This window comes from Thunnus maccoyii, chromosome 13, assembly GCF_910596095.1.
Source record: "Thunnus maccoyii chromosome 13, fThuMac1.1, whole genome shotgun sequence".
In the NCBI taxonomy this organism is placed as follows: domain Eukaryota; kingdom Metazoa; phylum Chordata; class Actinopteri; order Scombriformes; family Scombridae; genus Thunnus; species Thunnus maccoyii.
Window position 1 is genome coordinate 19958997 of NC_056545.1, and position 15481 is coordinate 19974477.

At 42.1% G+C, this 15481-nt stretch overlaps 2 protein-coding genes across 2 annotated transcripts; both read right to left on the reverse strand.

The window, feature by feature from the left end:
- Positions 1–1633: 1633 nt before the first annotated feature.
- si:ch211-244c8.4 (proline-rich protein 36) lies at positions 1634–5783 on the reverse strand. The gene has a single exon (XM_042431791.1). It carries the CDS (start codon positions 5687–5689, stop codon positions 1895–1897), a length of 3795 nt encoding a protein of 1264 aa, XP_042287725.1. The 5' UTR covers positions 5690–5783; the 3' UTR covers positions 1634–1894.
- A 1634-nt stretch (positions 5784–7417) lies between these two features.
- LOC121910674 (organic solute transporter subunit alpha-like) lies at positions 7418–14786 on the reverse strand. The gene is made up of 8 exons (XM_042431952.1): positions 14711–14786; positions 14324–14475; positions 13426–13499; positions 10264–10422; positions 9956–10067; positions 9715–9861; positions 8605–8710; positions 7418–8501 (listed from the first exon to the last, which is right to left on the reverse strand). The coding sequence occupies exons 1-8, from the start codon at positions 14784–14786 to the stop codon at positions 8341–8343; spliced, it is 987 nt and encodes a 328-aa protein (XP_042287886.1). The 3' UTR covers positions 7418–8340.
- Positions 14787–15481: the final 695 nt, after the last annotated feature.

A 15481-nucleotide genomic window follows, 5' to 3' on the forward strand; every position in this document is an offset into this window, starting at 1 on the left:
TGGTTTTCTCCTCTGTTGTCTGTATCAGCACCTGATGTGGTGAAATCCTCGTGTTTTTCTCAGGCAAATGATGGTCCTCTCTTCTAAGCTTGCAGCCTCTGGCTTCCTAAAGTAAACAGAGGTCTTTTTGTGTCACCTCCACAATGCTTTTTTTTGTAAAAGATTCATCCTTTGTCCTTTACTCCTTATTCCTCACACCAGACTTCCCTTAACACTACCCCATGACTCAGATCAGCTTCCTATCCTTAACCACTAGCTATTAGAGATGCTCTTCAGTATAGCAGTGTGAACCCTTTTTTGCTACATTTCATTTTGTAGCCTTTATAGTTCACTGAAGCCTTTTCTGTTCAAATAACTATCACTGATTTTCTGCAGTGATATCAAACTGAACACAAACTAAATGTCCACATCAAACGATCCACTCAGTCTGAGGGGAATTATTCATCAGATGCATCTGGTGCGTTTCACACTAAGAATAGCAATGACACACATTCCCAAACCCCTTTTCCTGATAATAAGGTATGCATGTTAAGCGTTTTCCCTTGCAGCTGATTGGTTGACATTCATGTGCTCCCTATTCAGGTCAGTGAGCTTGTAATGTGGATGATGTTGGAATGATGCTCCTATGAGGACACATTGAGCCCAGGCTGTAGTAAGATGGTGAGCCACTGTGGGGAAATGTCAGTTTCTTAACCTTTACTAGATGACAGTATTACGCAATTTCATTCCACTCCACATAAAATTAACTAAGATTATATATTCCTACTTATTGTAGGACCAGTAAATCCTCTTATGTGTGCTCATCTTCTTATCTGTATGTAAACAGCTTTAAATTGGTTGCATTAACACAAATATGGAAAACAGGATATAGTCCAACACTAAAACAGATCTCATCTTGCTAAGTGTTCATATGATTTTATTGATTAAATAGGAAACAGAACAATATAGATGAGGCTATACACAGAGATAGTGTTCTCATCTGAGTATAAGTGGGATAAGGGTAAGGAAGTGCCGGTGTACGAGCTGGAGATCTCATCTCAGCATCCTCTCTGTCTTACTCAAACATCCGCAGGGCCATTGATAATGGCTGCTGCCCACTGTCCATTTCATGGGAAGGAGTTATTTCCATTCCTCCTTCGAAACCACAGTCTCTCCCCTACAGTAGTTCACAGTGAGATCTGATCATGTTACATACGAGCAGGCGGACACACAGGCGCTGTACAGTTCAACAATCTTGTGCAAAAATTAATGGCACGTTTTCTGCTACATACATCCAGAGATAGGTGTGGAATGTAAATTTGGTTGTTGCATTTATTTATAGAGCTCCTGCCGTTCTTCTGCTGACATAAACAAAAGGTAAAGGGACTAGTTATTATCAAAGAGACTTGCTGGAAAGAAAGACAAGAAGTTTTGACGGTTCCTACAAAAAGTGGGAGTAACAAAAGTTAAAAGTACTGTAGAAAACACTGAATAAATTCTGAGTCTGTAGGAAAAGCACCCTTAAAAAGGCACTCGCCCATGTTGTGTGTATGACTGTGTTCCCAGAAGACCTTTTATCTTGCTTATCCTTAGTTACCGATGCTGCTGTGTGTTCAGGTGTGACCCCGAACCTTTCCTGAGTGCATGTCCATTGTCCAGTTGGCTCAGCACCAAAGAGCCAAGCTTGTTGCTTTGGCTCCCTGTGGAGATGTTTTGTGCTTGAGTGCTGTCAGCCTCCTTGTCTCTGTTACTGTCATTTATGGTGTAGTGAAGCCGAGAGATGACAGAGAGACGAGCCAAGAATTACAGTATAGAAGTATGAATTAAAAAACGATGGTCATGTAGTTGTATTGTAGTTGAAAAAAGTTGCAGTCAAAGCCATAATCTGAATTGTTGATTGATTCAGTCCATTGCTTTATTTTCTTATCTGGGTGCTGCCACCAGCAGCTGGTTTATTACCAACCCTGCGGACAGGAACCTTGGACACGGGTATCTTGGTGCGAGGGGGTTCTTTAGCTTGAGGGATGTGAGAGGCAGTGTGAGACTGTGCGCCATGCTTCACAGGAATCTTTGAGTCACGCGGTAAACTGGTGAGGACTTTCGGCTGGTGAGGCGGCTGACTCTCCTCCTGGGTGTGTTTTGAGGTGGGCACATTAGCCTCAACATGACTGATTTTATCTTTGCTCCCTGCATCATGTGAGTTGAAATGGGGCCTCTCTTCTTCTAGCACAGGAGGAGGTGGGTCCCTGCTTGCTTCATCATCAACATGTCGGCTTTCCCGGACAGGTAGCTTTCCTCCTCTGCCTCCTCCAACTACAGGTATTTTGCTAAGTCCTGATGCCTTTACTGGTGGTGTCCTCCTTTCGCTGGAGGGGCCCTGGAGGCTTGTTCGTGACTCATTTTGCAGTTCCTCCGTTTTGGAGGGCACTGTCTGGGCCCTCTGCGCATCTGTGCTACTCAGACAGGCCAATTGCCCATCCACTGATGCCTGTCCACTTCCTCTCATCTTAGCAGAGGCTGGGGCTTCACTTGGCAAAGTTGCAGGGATAGAAGGAGGAGAAGTGACAGGGCAAGGGGCAGGGGGGGCTTTAGATTGAGAAACAGGGATCTGAACAGGAGCAGGAGAGTCTTTTGATACAGAAACTGGGATACAAGCAGGGGCAGGAGGGTCTTTAGATACAGGAACTGGGATACGAGCAGGGGCAGGAGGGTCTGTAGACACAGAAACTGGGATACGAGCAGGGGCAGGAGGGTCTGTAGACACAGAAACTGGTATACGAGCAGGGGCAGGAGGGTCTTTAGACACAGAAACTGGGATACGAGCAGGGGCAGGAGGGTCTGCAGACACAGAAACTGAGATACGAGCAGGGGCAGGAGGGTCTGCAGACACAGAAACTGGGGTATGAGCAGGGGCAGGAGGGTCTGTAGACACAGAAACTGGGAAATGAGCTGGGGCAGGAGGGTCTTTAGAGACAGAAACTGGGATACGAGCAGGGGCAGGAGGATCCGTGGATACAGAAATGGGGATACAAGCAGGGGCAGGAGGGTCTTTAGATACAGGACCTGGGATATGAACAGGGGCGGGAGGGTCTTTAGATACAGAATCTGGGATACGAACAGGGGCAGGAGGGTCTTTAGATACAGGACCTGGGATATGAACAGGGGCAGGAGGGTCTTTAGATACAGGACCTGGGATACGAACAGGGGCAGGAGGGTCTTTAGATACAGAATCTGGGATATGAACAGGGGCAGGAGGGTCTTTAGATACTGAACCTGGGATATGAGCAGGGGCAGGAGGGTCTGTAGATACAGAAATTGGGATAGGAGCAGGGGCAGGAGGATCTGTGGATACAGAAACTGGGATACAAGCAGGGGCAGGAGGGTGTGTGGATACAGAAACTGGGATACGAGCAGGGGCTGGAGGGTTGGTAGATACAGAAACCGGGATACGGGCAGGGGCAGGAGGGTCTTTAGACAAAGAAACTGGTATTTGAGGAAGGGCAGGAGGGGCTTTAGTTTGAGAAACTTGCATTTGAGCAGGAACAGGAGGTTCCTTAGAAACAGAAATTGGTATTTGAGCAGGAACAGGAGGTTCCTTAGAAACAGAAATTGGGATTTGAGCAGGAGCAGGAGGGGCTTTAGTTTGAGAGACTGGGATCTGACCTGGAGCTGGGGGTGTTGGGGGTGCTGTAGAAACAACAGCATGAGTGGTAGGGGCTGGAGTTGGCATGGGAGCAGGGGGCATCTTCTCTAGGGAGACTGATGCAGGAGTAGGTTTAGTCATGGGAGGAATCTTATCTAAAGAAGTTGAAAATGGAGTTGGGACAGACGCAGGGCTGGGTTTGGTCTTAGTTGAAGTTATGGCAGTCTGGGTAGGGGGGGGACAAAGATCTGGAGCAACTGCAACGGGGGGAAGGGTCTTATTTAAGTCCATAGATGTAGGTTTGGAAAGGGTCGTAGATATCGAGCCTGGGGTTGGAGTTGATGGGGTAACCTTTGTCATCGTGGTGGAGAAAACTGGTGCAGGAGAGGAGGGTTTGGTTGTAACAGTAAGGGCTGGTGATACTGTCACTGGGGCTTTAACTTCTCCTGCAGCTGAACTTTGGAGAGGTTTGCTGGAAGAGGAGGTTTGCAGTTTCAAACTGCTACCTGAATCCAATTTAGCAGGTGGAGGTTGGGTAAAAGAAACAGGGGTGGGAGGGCTATGGGTTACTGGTGGAGGTTTAGCTGAAGCAAGAAGACGGGTAGCTTCAGGGCTAGGTTTACTTACTGAAGCAATAGTTTGAGGAGGAGCTGCAATCTGTGAAGCCAGTTTGCTAGCTGTAGAGGTAAGAGTTGGACTAATTGAGGGAGCCTTGACCACTGTGGCCGGGGTGTTCGGAGGAGCTGTTGTAGTAGCAGAAGTGGAGCTTGGTGTGGATTGACTTGTAGAAGGAGAAGACATTATTGGAGCTGAAAGGCTTGTTAACGTTACAGGAGTAGTTAAAGGTTTTGTTGTTGCTGTGGCTGTAGGAGTTGATTTTATTGTAATGCTGGTAGAAGGTCCAGAAGCTGGAGTAGAGTCTGAGCTTGATTTGACTGAGGGAGTAGTCAAAGTGGAAGATTTGGTCAAAGTAGTGATGATAGTGCTCGGCTTGGCAATGGGAGAAGAGGTTGAAGTTATCTTTGTGAGAGAGGTTGGGGCTGTTGTGGGGAAAGCTACAGGAGTGGGTTTTGCCACAGATGAAGTGCTGACAGAGGCATAAGTCACTGGAGATGAGACGGTGGGTTTGGAGAAGAGAGATGTGGATGATGGCGTGACTTCAGTCACCACACTACCGATGGCGCTGCTGGCTTTGCCCCACTCTGCCTCCACATCAGCCATGATGTCTCCACCCCCTGAGATCGAGTCAAAGGTCAGGAGAGAGGAGATGTCTGCCAGCAAGGAGCTCAGGCTCTTCTCACCAGGTATCAAGGGTGGTTCAGGGGTGAGTAAAGGCGGCGCATGCTCATTAGTTCTACTCACATTGCCTGCCGTCTTCTGGGGAGTTATCGTCTTTGATGGGGATGTGGCTGAGCTGTCCTGTGATGTTAAGCTCTTGGCACAGCTCTCTGTCTCGGGGCTGTCTAGAGAGCGAGGCTGGGATTTGGGGGTGAGGGTGAGGTCCTCTTTGATGATTTCCACGCTGTTGGCTCGGGATGACATGAGAAGCGGGCTTGGAGGGGCTTCCTCCTTGTCCTCCTTATCTTTTGAGCGGAACTTAACATTGCCAAAGAGACCCTTCAGTCCACGACGTTGCCGACCCACTGGTTGGGACACAGTGTGGACTCGGCGGTCCCCCCCTCCTCTCCGGCCACCCCTCAGTAACGAAAGGAAGCTGAGGGACTTGGCTGAGCATGCTGAAGAAATGGAGGTGCGAGCAGGGGCGGCAGCTAGAACGCCATCTTCACCAAGCGGCTCCTCCTCTGCCTGCTCACTCTCTCCGTGACTCACCTCCTGTCCCTTTTCCTTGTCCAGCTCCTGCTCCGAATCTGGTGCAGCAGTCTCTGATAATCCATCAAGGTTTTTGCTCCTGTTAACAGGTGACTTGTTGTTTCCATCCCCTTTGCTTCGAATAGAAAAGATGTTACCTGGCTTGCGTTTGCCAAACAGCTTGAATCCTTTTCTGATTTTTCCACTTGGCTGGGATTCACAAGGCGGGGGGTCCATGTTCTCCGTTTGTACATCCATCTTCTCTCCGTTTCCCACGTTCTCTGTATCCTCCCGTCACTTGCTGCAGTTATTATTCCCCAGCCAGTGGATGGAGCATTTATATCCAGACCTTATCTTTATCTCCCTCTGTAGTCTTGCTTTACCTCTGTTGCTCTCAGTGCGTTTCTTTATCGGCTGTCTGTATCCCTCCCTCTGTCTATCTTTCCCATTCAGCCCTTTCTCCTCTATTTCTCCCTTGAAAGCCCCTCCCCTTTGCCTCGTTTTTGTCTGGCTGCTCTCCCTGGTTGCCATAGCAACTGAGGAGCTAAGCAGCTTTCGTCAGCAATGCAGAGCCAGGGGCTGTGATCAACCCACCCTGAACACAGCTTTCTCTTCCTCTCTGTCTGATGACTCTGTTTACATAAACAGCAAAGACAAATACTCCATTAACAAGGCCAAAATTTGAATTCCGAGTGATCTGGCTTTATATAAACATCTGATCCAGATTAATGCAATGCACCTCTATATGCAGCCTAATAATCTGTTAATGGGACAGATTTGCTTTTACTCTAAATAAACTGGTCCTCTTCATATCTACTGTGTCCCAGCAGCCTACAGTCAGTCCCTCTAGTCTGTAAAAAAAGTTAAAGATTGCTGTTCTATACATAGCTAAGTGCAATCAAGTTTTGGAGATAATTAGCATATTGACCTATATGTCTGTTTGTGTTTTCCTCATTAAATTTATTCACTATGCTGCATATGAATTTAAAAGGCATAGTATTAACATCTTTTAGAGAACATATGAAAAACAAATGTAATGCTTCCTATGATGCGGAAATGTTGATGTTTCTTCATTAAAACAAATTAAAAACGATCAATCTTGTGGGAGGGCGTGACCCTTTGAACATCTTAACAGAGTCACCATCAGACCTGAAGACAATCAAACCATTGAGAATGATTACATAATTGTAGATGAATGAAAAGATTTCATTTAAGAGGAAAGATGCAGCCTGTGGTGTCTGGAAAAAAAAAAAGAAACTGTATGGAGTATGGCTGTGTTAATATGATATCTCTTATTGTTTGATATTGTCAATATTATTATGTCTAAATGTTAATTTGAGTGTTTCTTAGAGTTCTAGCATTGACATATGATTTTTGGAAAATATAACTCTTGTTGCTCTAACGTCAAATGCAATCCTCTAATCTACACAGTGCTCAAGCCATTATTTATTTTCACACTCTTTCAGGTGCTTGACAAAACATGACTGGGAATCTTAATTTCCAGTTTATACAAATATACCATATACACATTACTTGAGAAGTTAGTCTGTATTTAGTTAAGTGTGAATCATGTGCATATTGTTAGTAGATGTTCATAATCATATTCTACTTGCTTGGCATTAATAAATGACTTAAATTGAATTACTCTGTTCAAAATAAGGACTTGTAAAAGTTTAACCCAAAACCTCTAACGTTTGTGAATCTTCAAGATGCAGCATGTTCAGGTTGAACTTCAAACAAATAATGAGCATTAAAATTTTACTTTTGGCCTGACCAACAATTGCCAATATAACTCTTATTTCCTATAACATCTGTAAAGTCCCATTGATGTGTATGAAAGTTCGTGGGTTTTTTCTTTTATAAATTAGTCATGTGAGTCAAGGAGAGGAGACTGGTTGTTCTTTATTATCAGATTAATAAATGAGGTTTTCAGGTGGAACAAGCAGGGCCTCTTGTGGTCACTTAAAAAACAACATGTGGCACAGTTTGGCCATAGATGGCTGCAAAATGTACTGAGTCTGAAAATAAAGCTGCTGTCTCATCCACATTCACTGAGCACAAGTCTGTGTAAGTGTGTCAGCAAGCTTTGAATAAATCTGTCTGTTCTTCTAGGTTGTGTTAAGAGACAGTCAGACATTTAACTGGTACGCAGTTATAGAAGACAAACAAATATAACAGACAGATTTAAGTTGGCTTCATAAAACTTTTACAAACACTTATCTGTACATGCTGCTCAGTGAACAAAAAATCCTTTTTTAACAAATGTTTTCAGGTTTTGGTGGATCCTTAGTATAGGTTAATACATGCAACCTGGGCACTGTAATGTATACATTAATAAATAACCAACTGAATACTGTGTCAGTGTTTACTGCTCACTTCACTACAAAATACATCAAATGTGATTGTTGGCCTCACATCAACATGTTAAACACCTCAGCCAAGGTCACCGTTACTGTGCCAGACTAGGACAGAACCATAACACAAATATTCACAAACCTGCATAATACCAGTACAAATGACCACTTTTTCCACATTTTTCAACCTTTCAACCTCTCTATGTCGTATATCTCTGTGTCATACATCAGTATGCTGTTACACCTCTGTATTTTGTAAGAAGGCTCTGTTCATCTCACTCAGATCCTAGTTACAGGCTGAAAAGAAGCACTGTATCCCCAAATGTCTTTAATTATTCTTGTTTAAGGTAAAACTTTAAAAGTCAGTTCACTCAAATGAAAAAATATTCTCACTCATCCCTACTGGCATCTAGCCATGCAGATAGTACTGATACAGATACCGTACAGATAGTGATAGTTTATCAGACTCTCCAACAAGCTTGACAATTTGATGATCTGATGCATCATATAAAGAGCAGCATTTACTTCCACTCTTTCCCATTCTTTCTTCTTTTTTTAGACATCGTGCTCCACAAGAGAAGCCTGCAAGGCAACCTTGGCGTTCTGGTTGTTGTCATGTGCCTCAGAAGGAAGTGTGTCATATGTACGACGGTACAAAAACCGAGTGATCAGAGTGATGATGAACATCTCCATGATCATCATCTGCTGACTTAGCACTGCAGGGCAGAGAAAGAGAGGAAAATCAGGGTTGCAGATGGATTATTTCACATCACACACATCAACAGAAGATGCAGATAGATGTTCAGAGGTGTTTCTTACTGGATCCACGAGCCTGGGAGGAGAAGGGAGGCGCACAGGCGATGGTTCCATCCAAGGCCAGGATGTTAATTATTGAAGTCTGTAACTGACTCAATACGAGTATTAGCTGAGGAGAAAACCATTACTTGATCAGTTACATGCTTATGTATACAGGCGTATTGAGTAGCATCTCTAAATATCAATATTTGTTAGGAGACTTTGGTATTATGAAAACTGTAAGAACTTGAAAAAAGCGTGCAAAAAGTAACAAAGTAAGATGAATTGTGCTGCAGAGTTCTTATCATTTTCAGCCATAAAGCAATCAAGACGAAAGGTAACCTTCTTAGTTTTAGTTTCCTTTGTTTACATCTATGAGACAAAATGTATGTTCAAGCAACGTATTGATTTAAAAATGCATGACAAAGCAGCTTATGTTGCTGTTTTTAATGTTAATGTTTCTTTTGTGTTTTTTTTTAGTTAGTAATACAAGTACACAGAGAGATTTTCCCTATGCCAGGTGAAGAAATACAGAATAAATACAAAATGTATCCAGATATCTTTTTCAGATTGTAACTGACAGAGCATTAAAGTTTCAGTAAACAACATTCAGCCACTAGATGTCACACTATAGTACTAACATCTCAGACCAAAACAACCGTGTGTGTCATTTACTCAATAAAGTTGGGGGAAAAAAAGAAAGCTGACAGCTCACGAAACTCAGATCAAACTGTCAAACTAGGCAGTGCTGATTAAATATGGATCAAGATTCTGTTACTGCATTGCCTATTTTTTGCCTCAAATGTTTAAAGAAATGTATTTTAGAGTACTGTTTAGCTGTAATTTGAGAAAGTTTGTGATGCGGCCGCCATCGTGGAAATGCACGTGGAGGACATGGAGGGACTCACATGCACTAACACGCATGCACAGCTCGTGCAGACACCAAAACAAAGAACAGAGAAGCTTGGATAACAACACACACAGAGGGAGTGTGACTTCATTCACTGCTCAGGTTGCCATTACTCCACTATTATCTTTACATAGTAAATGATTGTTTACTGACAACCAGTGGGGCTCATTGTCATTTATCGCACCTTTAATAGTATACATATTGAATTGGTTGTGTGGACTCACTTGGTACATGGCATACTTGGGTACAATATTGATGCTGCGTAGAGAGCTGTTTGTGTTCATGAAAATGATGGCAACAGGCCAAAGAGAGATGATAGTGAGGATGCCAATGAATGGGTTTATCCATATGGCTGCACCAGTAATATCTAGCTGGAAAAGGAGCAAAGAAATATTTACATTTCAGGCCATTCTCAGTTCTTTTTCAGTACAATTCAATGTGTAGACGAGCTTTCCAAAAACTTACATCAGCGAGATCAAAGTTGCCATTTGTCCACAGTATTATGGCGAGGATAGAGAGCACTGTCTTTAGGATTGCATACTGAAGGGCACCAAACTTCAGCAAGAATAACATTTTCCTGAATGATTCAATCCAAAAAAGATCCACATTAGAAACAACCATGATGTGCCAAAACAGCATGGAAAGAGTGTATAAAGAACATAAGCAATAGTGTTATTTCACTACATTAGATATCTCAATGTATTGGCAGTAAAGAAAATCTCTAGAGCTTATTAGAGACTGTTCTGTATAAACAAGTATAAAAGGGAAAATACCATGACATGGGCACACGTGGTAAACAGACACAGCAGCAGCAGCAGGGTCCTGTGCTGATCTTAAAGGTTTTACCAGTAAACCGCTCCAGAAAAATGTTGCTGCCCCCCAACTCATCGATTAACAGCACCAACATCTTGTACACCACGACTGCAAAATAACTACAGAGAGAAAGACAAGTGACTTACAGTAGGCCTGTTTATAGAGAATAGATATGTAGCAATTCTCAAAAATCATGGATTACTGAACTTCATTGTCACTGTTTGTAATGTTAGACTAGGGTTAGGGGTTAGGGTTAGGGTTAGTGAAACAAAATGTCACACTTAAAATTTCCTTTATTTATTACATAAAACACAACTATTCTTGACACGTGAGGGCAAACCAAAAACAGCCCTTGTTAATGGATTTTGACCGAGCTGCTACATGTTGTACAGTACATTATCTACTGTACACAAATCACATGAATCAGAGAGCACACATCATTTACAGTACCACTGGAGGTTGCAGAATCCTATAAAGATGTCCTACATTTTATTAAAGTTAAGCCCACACTCTTTGGAGATGTGGCATGATCTTTGATCCTTGTGTGTGTAATGATTCATCCAGTAGTTAAACTACACAGTAATCTCCAGCTAATTAATACAAGGCTTTAAGTTGCCTCAGCTTTTATTATGTTTACTCTGAAGGCATTTAGCTGATGCTGTATCCTGAATGTCTTACAGTAAGTATGTATGGGGGTCAAGGGCAGTGTATCACTAAAGGAAACAGGACTGTTGGATTTGGGACGATTTGTCCAACCGGTAACGCTTTAGATTACAATGAGCAAAGTACAGTGTGATTACTCCGCAGTTACGGTGTAATCTTTTGTACTAACGGTGTTACAGTACATACCAATACATACATGTAGGTACAGGGGAACAAGATGTGAACTTATGGAATAAGGGGTTAACAATTCAGGAATTTACAGATTACTTATACTGTAGTTATTGTTTAACTACCGGGTGCCTATTCTATTATTACAGAGTATGTACGACCTACTGACCAATCTGGAAATGTGGGAAGAATTTAGAGAGAATTAATACTTTATTATTTAACTAATAGGTACCTGTTATGTTATTACAGGGTACAGTATGACCATAAAACTGAGTAAAAATCAGGATGTTTCAGCTAAGATGTGATGACTTCTGCAGCACTTAATAAATCTGACGTGATTTTATTTCGAAATGACCTTATTACCAACAAACAGGCAAACTACATTGCTCGGGGTACATCTGTGCGTTTACTTTGGAACAAAGGTCCAGGGGACAGTGTGTTGTCATGGATGCTGTCTGCTTCTAAAGGCTGTCTCAGCTGTCATTCACCTCACCAGCAAACTTCATCACTTGACGCTTGTTTATGGCATCTTGGCTCCGCCTGCCATCGGCAGACAGAATTCACCCACCAAAGATGTCACTCACTTGTGTGTAAACACATGTTGACAATTTTGAAGTCATTAAAATGTTGAAAGTCTTCTCCCTGGCCTTTGTTTTTGTCCGGCATTACAGCTCCTCAAGGTGCGAGCTTACCCTTTTTTCAGCTCTGTGCACGGTCTCCTTTCATCCCAGGAAATAAATATATAGCTATAGCTAATATAAATATAGCTAAAGATAAAACATGAGGTATGAATCAGAACGCATATATATGGTTCATATACTCTTCTGAAAGCTTTCACAAAGAAAAAAATTTTAAGACGAGTTTTAAAAGCTAGAGACTAGTGTGTCAGAGTTAAGTGGGCAAGGAGTTCCAGAGAGTGGGGGCTCTGACAGCAAAAGCCGGATCATCCTTTGTCACAAGCTGTGACCTGGGAGTGACCAACAGGGCTCCAGCTGCGGATCTTCAGGGTCGAGGTGGCACATACCAGTTCAATAATGCAGATATGTAACTGGGAGCAAGGCCATTTAATGCCTTAAAGGTGCATAATAAAATTTAAAAATCAATACAAAAGCTAACTGGGAGCCAGTATAGGGAGGCAAGCACAGGGGTGATGTGCTCATACCTTTTTGTCCCAGTAATGAGATGAGCAGCAGCATTTTGGACCAGCTGGAGAGGGTGAAGGGAGCCCTGGCTGATACCTGAATAAAGTGCGTTGCAGTAGTCGAGTTGAGAATATATAAAAGCATGTATAGTTTTTTGTAGATCAGCAAAAGATAAAAATTACCTAATTTTAAAGATGATTTTCAACTGGTAGAAATACAACTTGACAACATTTTTGACTTGAATCTCAAAACAGAGGTTGGAGTCAAATATTACCCCCAGATTCCTAGCAGCCTGTGTAAAGTTCTTTGACAGATCGGCAAGCTTCGCTCCAAAAGAGCTGACAGAATTTGGGAGACCGAATAGAATGACCTCAGATTTGTCGTCATCAAATTTAAGAAATTTCTGGGACATCCAGGATTTAATGTCAGAGAGGCACGATTTAAGTTTGACTAGCATGCTTGGATCCGAGGGTGTTAATGGTAAGTATAACTGTGTGTCATCAGCATAAAAATGATACAGCACATCATGATTCTGAATAAGCTGGCCAAGGGGCAGCATGTATATGGAGAACAGAAGGGGCCCAAGAACTGAGCCTTGAGGGACCCCATGGTTCAACTGCGCTATTGTGGAGGTGGAGTTACCCAGAGCGACAGAAAAAGTTCTATTGAGGAGGTATGATCGTAATAAAGTAAGAGCCAGGCCTTTGATGCCCACCCAGTTCTCTAAGCAACTTAGGAGGATACTGTGGTTGACAGTGTCAAATGTGGAACTTAAGTCTAAAAGGACTAAAATCGAGCAGTCACCTCTGTCTGTAGCTAGAAGTAGGTCATTGGTTACCTTAACAAAAACTAAATAGAATTATATAAAACTATATTGGGGAAAATAAAAGAACAAAAGATATAGATTACCATTATAACTTGGAAGCTGATATGTCAAACATGAGGACAGTTTGATAGAAATAATAATGACCAGGTAATACAATTGATCTCATCATCATTTATCTTAGAATATGGATTAAAAAAAAACATATCATATTTCAGCTTTTTAGATAGATCAATGAAAGAAACCCTCTATTGTATGAGAAAAGCTCAAGGAACGGAGGAACTGCCTTGTGTAATGATTTTAGGTGCAGATGCAAGAAATCATACCAGTTAGATGTCATGTCTGTGAACATGACTGCCCTCGGGACCCACATCCCAAAACAGGACATGGTGGCAATGACCTGAAACAGAGAAATAGGATAAAGGACATAAAAACATGTCTAGTCACAGTCGACGAGTGAAATATCCTGACAATTTCTGGATGGATTGGGCCTCATGCAAGAATGAAGACGAATGTACAAGTGATTTATTTGTGGCATTCATCAATTTTCTCATACTTAGATCTTTCTCTTTAGTATGAACGAAATTTACAAGTGGTCCAGACCTGTCGTACATGTCATAAATAGATCATCTCTGCCTTTCTTCACATGGAAGAAACACTTGTTTGACTTAGAATTATAGTGCTCTAATCTGAATTAATTTGGAGTTTAAATATGATGCTGAAATTTACAATAATTAAATACATCACTTAAACAAACTTAATTCTGTTTACCATATTATCATCATCATGGCTGCCAATTTACTGAGTTTTCTTTTTAAAGATTTTATGATTTTTATTGGCACATTTTGGCGCAGCAACTTCAACATTTCAGTAGTTGCTCGGAAACTTCTATCACACCGACAGCTGCCTCTGTGTCTCTGTTGCAGGTGTCTGTCCAGTGTCAGCTGACAGTGAACCATCAACTGTAGACTATAATATTCTCTCCTCTAATATCTAAGTGACTGTCATAACCTTGAGGTTAACCTCACAGAAAAAGAGAGAGTTTTATGCATGCAGTTCCCCAGATGAATCTTAATGACTTTCATTGACTAATTTTTAACAGCTCCTTTCATCGCAGCATGATTTGTCTTTTTGTCAGATTTGATGTTGTGTTTCAAAGGGTCTTGTGCCAGAGCTCTTAAAATAAATACACAAAAAGAGTGAAAAACAGGTCCAAGCGCTTACTGGTGCTGCACCATTTATCCAAATGATGGTCGTTTTCCTGGAATAGGGCAGTTTTCTATAAATGTAAATGCACTGCTCCAGGTAGAGCAGCAGGGAGATGCAGGACATGAGGGTGAGCATGGCGTACAGGCAAAATCCAAACACATCTAGCTCTGATTTAAAACAGAGAGGGAGAGAGAGAGGGGAGTTTAGATGATTTCATCAAGCAGTAAACAATTTGAGGCACTTTATATGAAAAATCACACACAAATAAATGATCAAAGAAGAAGCCAGTATTATATGATACATGAGACTCACACAGGAAATTGCTGAGTGAACCATTAATGCCATTAACTTGGCCTAGTTGAAACATTATCAGTAATCAAGATGTAATAATGGGTCACTTACGCTTTATCACATCAATAGCCAGCGGGGGCTCTTGTAAACAAGCTGGATCAATGGTGCCGTTGAGTGCCTCCTCCATGGTATGCAGATATTCCTCTTGAGAAATGTGCACTATTAGGCTAAAGTTTAAAAAGAAAAACTTATTCCCTTCTCTCCTCGCTGAGCTCGTCTCAGTAAAATCTGATCAGTAGTAGGTTGTAACTGTAAAACAACAAGGTCTACTTAAATAATCTGTTTCCCCCTCACATCACAGTGTATGCAGGTGGGTCACAGCGGCAAATTCTACAAGTGTACTTTACCCTTAAGGCGACTTTTAAGGAGTGAAGGTATGATGACGGGTTCAGAGCTTACAAGTTTATGAGAACGCCTCCGTAACTGACTGTCACTCATTCATTCACAGACTTAAGTCGCAGTAATTACAATGACACCAAGTTCAGAGTTTTGTTAAAAGGTCGATAACCTCTGAGTGTGCCAGGAGGGATGAACTTTGACTGGGTGTGTTGCTTATAAAAAGATAAAGAAATTTCCTTCAATCTGTATAATTTATTATTCAGTTTCAGTATCTTTGGTACACAGAAGTTGTTACTTCTGGGTTAAAGTCAGTTTCTGTGAGGTGTTTCCATTATTTTTTTCACATTGGATGTCCCCCAAGCTCCCTCTACAAATCTTCAGGATATGACCACTGATCAATGTAGAATTATTGCTATAAATAGTGTGTTGTGTGTATCTCTGTTGCACTGTTGTGGAGAGGTGAACGGCACTGAGGTCGTTCAC

Coding starts and splice junctions, on each gene's coding strand:
- si:ch211-244c8.4 (XM_042431791.1), bottom strand. CDS start 5,689: ATGGATGTACAAACGGAGAACATGGACCCCCCGCCTTGTGAATCCCAG.
- LOC121910674 (XM_042431952.1), bottom strand. CDS start 14,786: ATGGAGGAGGCACTCAACGGCACCATTGATCCAGCTTGTTTACAAGAG. Junction 9,862..9,955: donor GCAACTTTGATCTCGCTGAT/GTAAGTTTTTGG, acceptor CTCCTTTTCCAG/CTAGATATTACTGGTGCAGC. Junction 8,711..9,714: donor CCAAGTATGCCATGTACCAA/GTGAGTCCACAC, acceptor TTTTCTCCTCAG/CTAATACTCGTATTGAGTCA.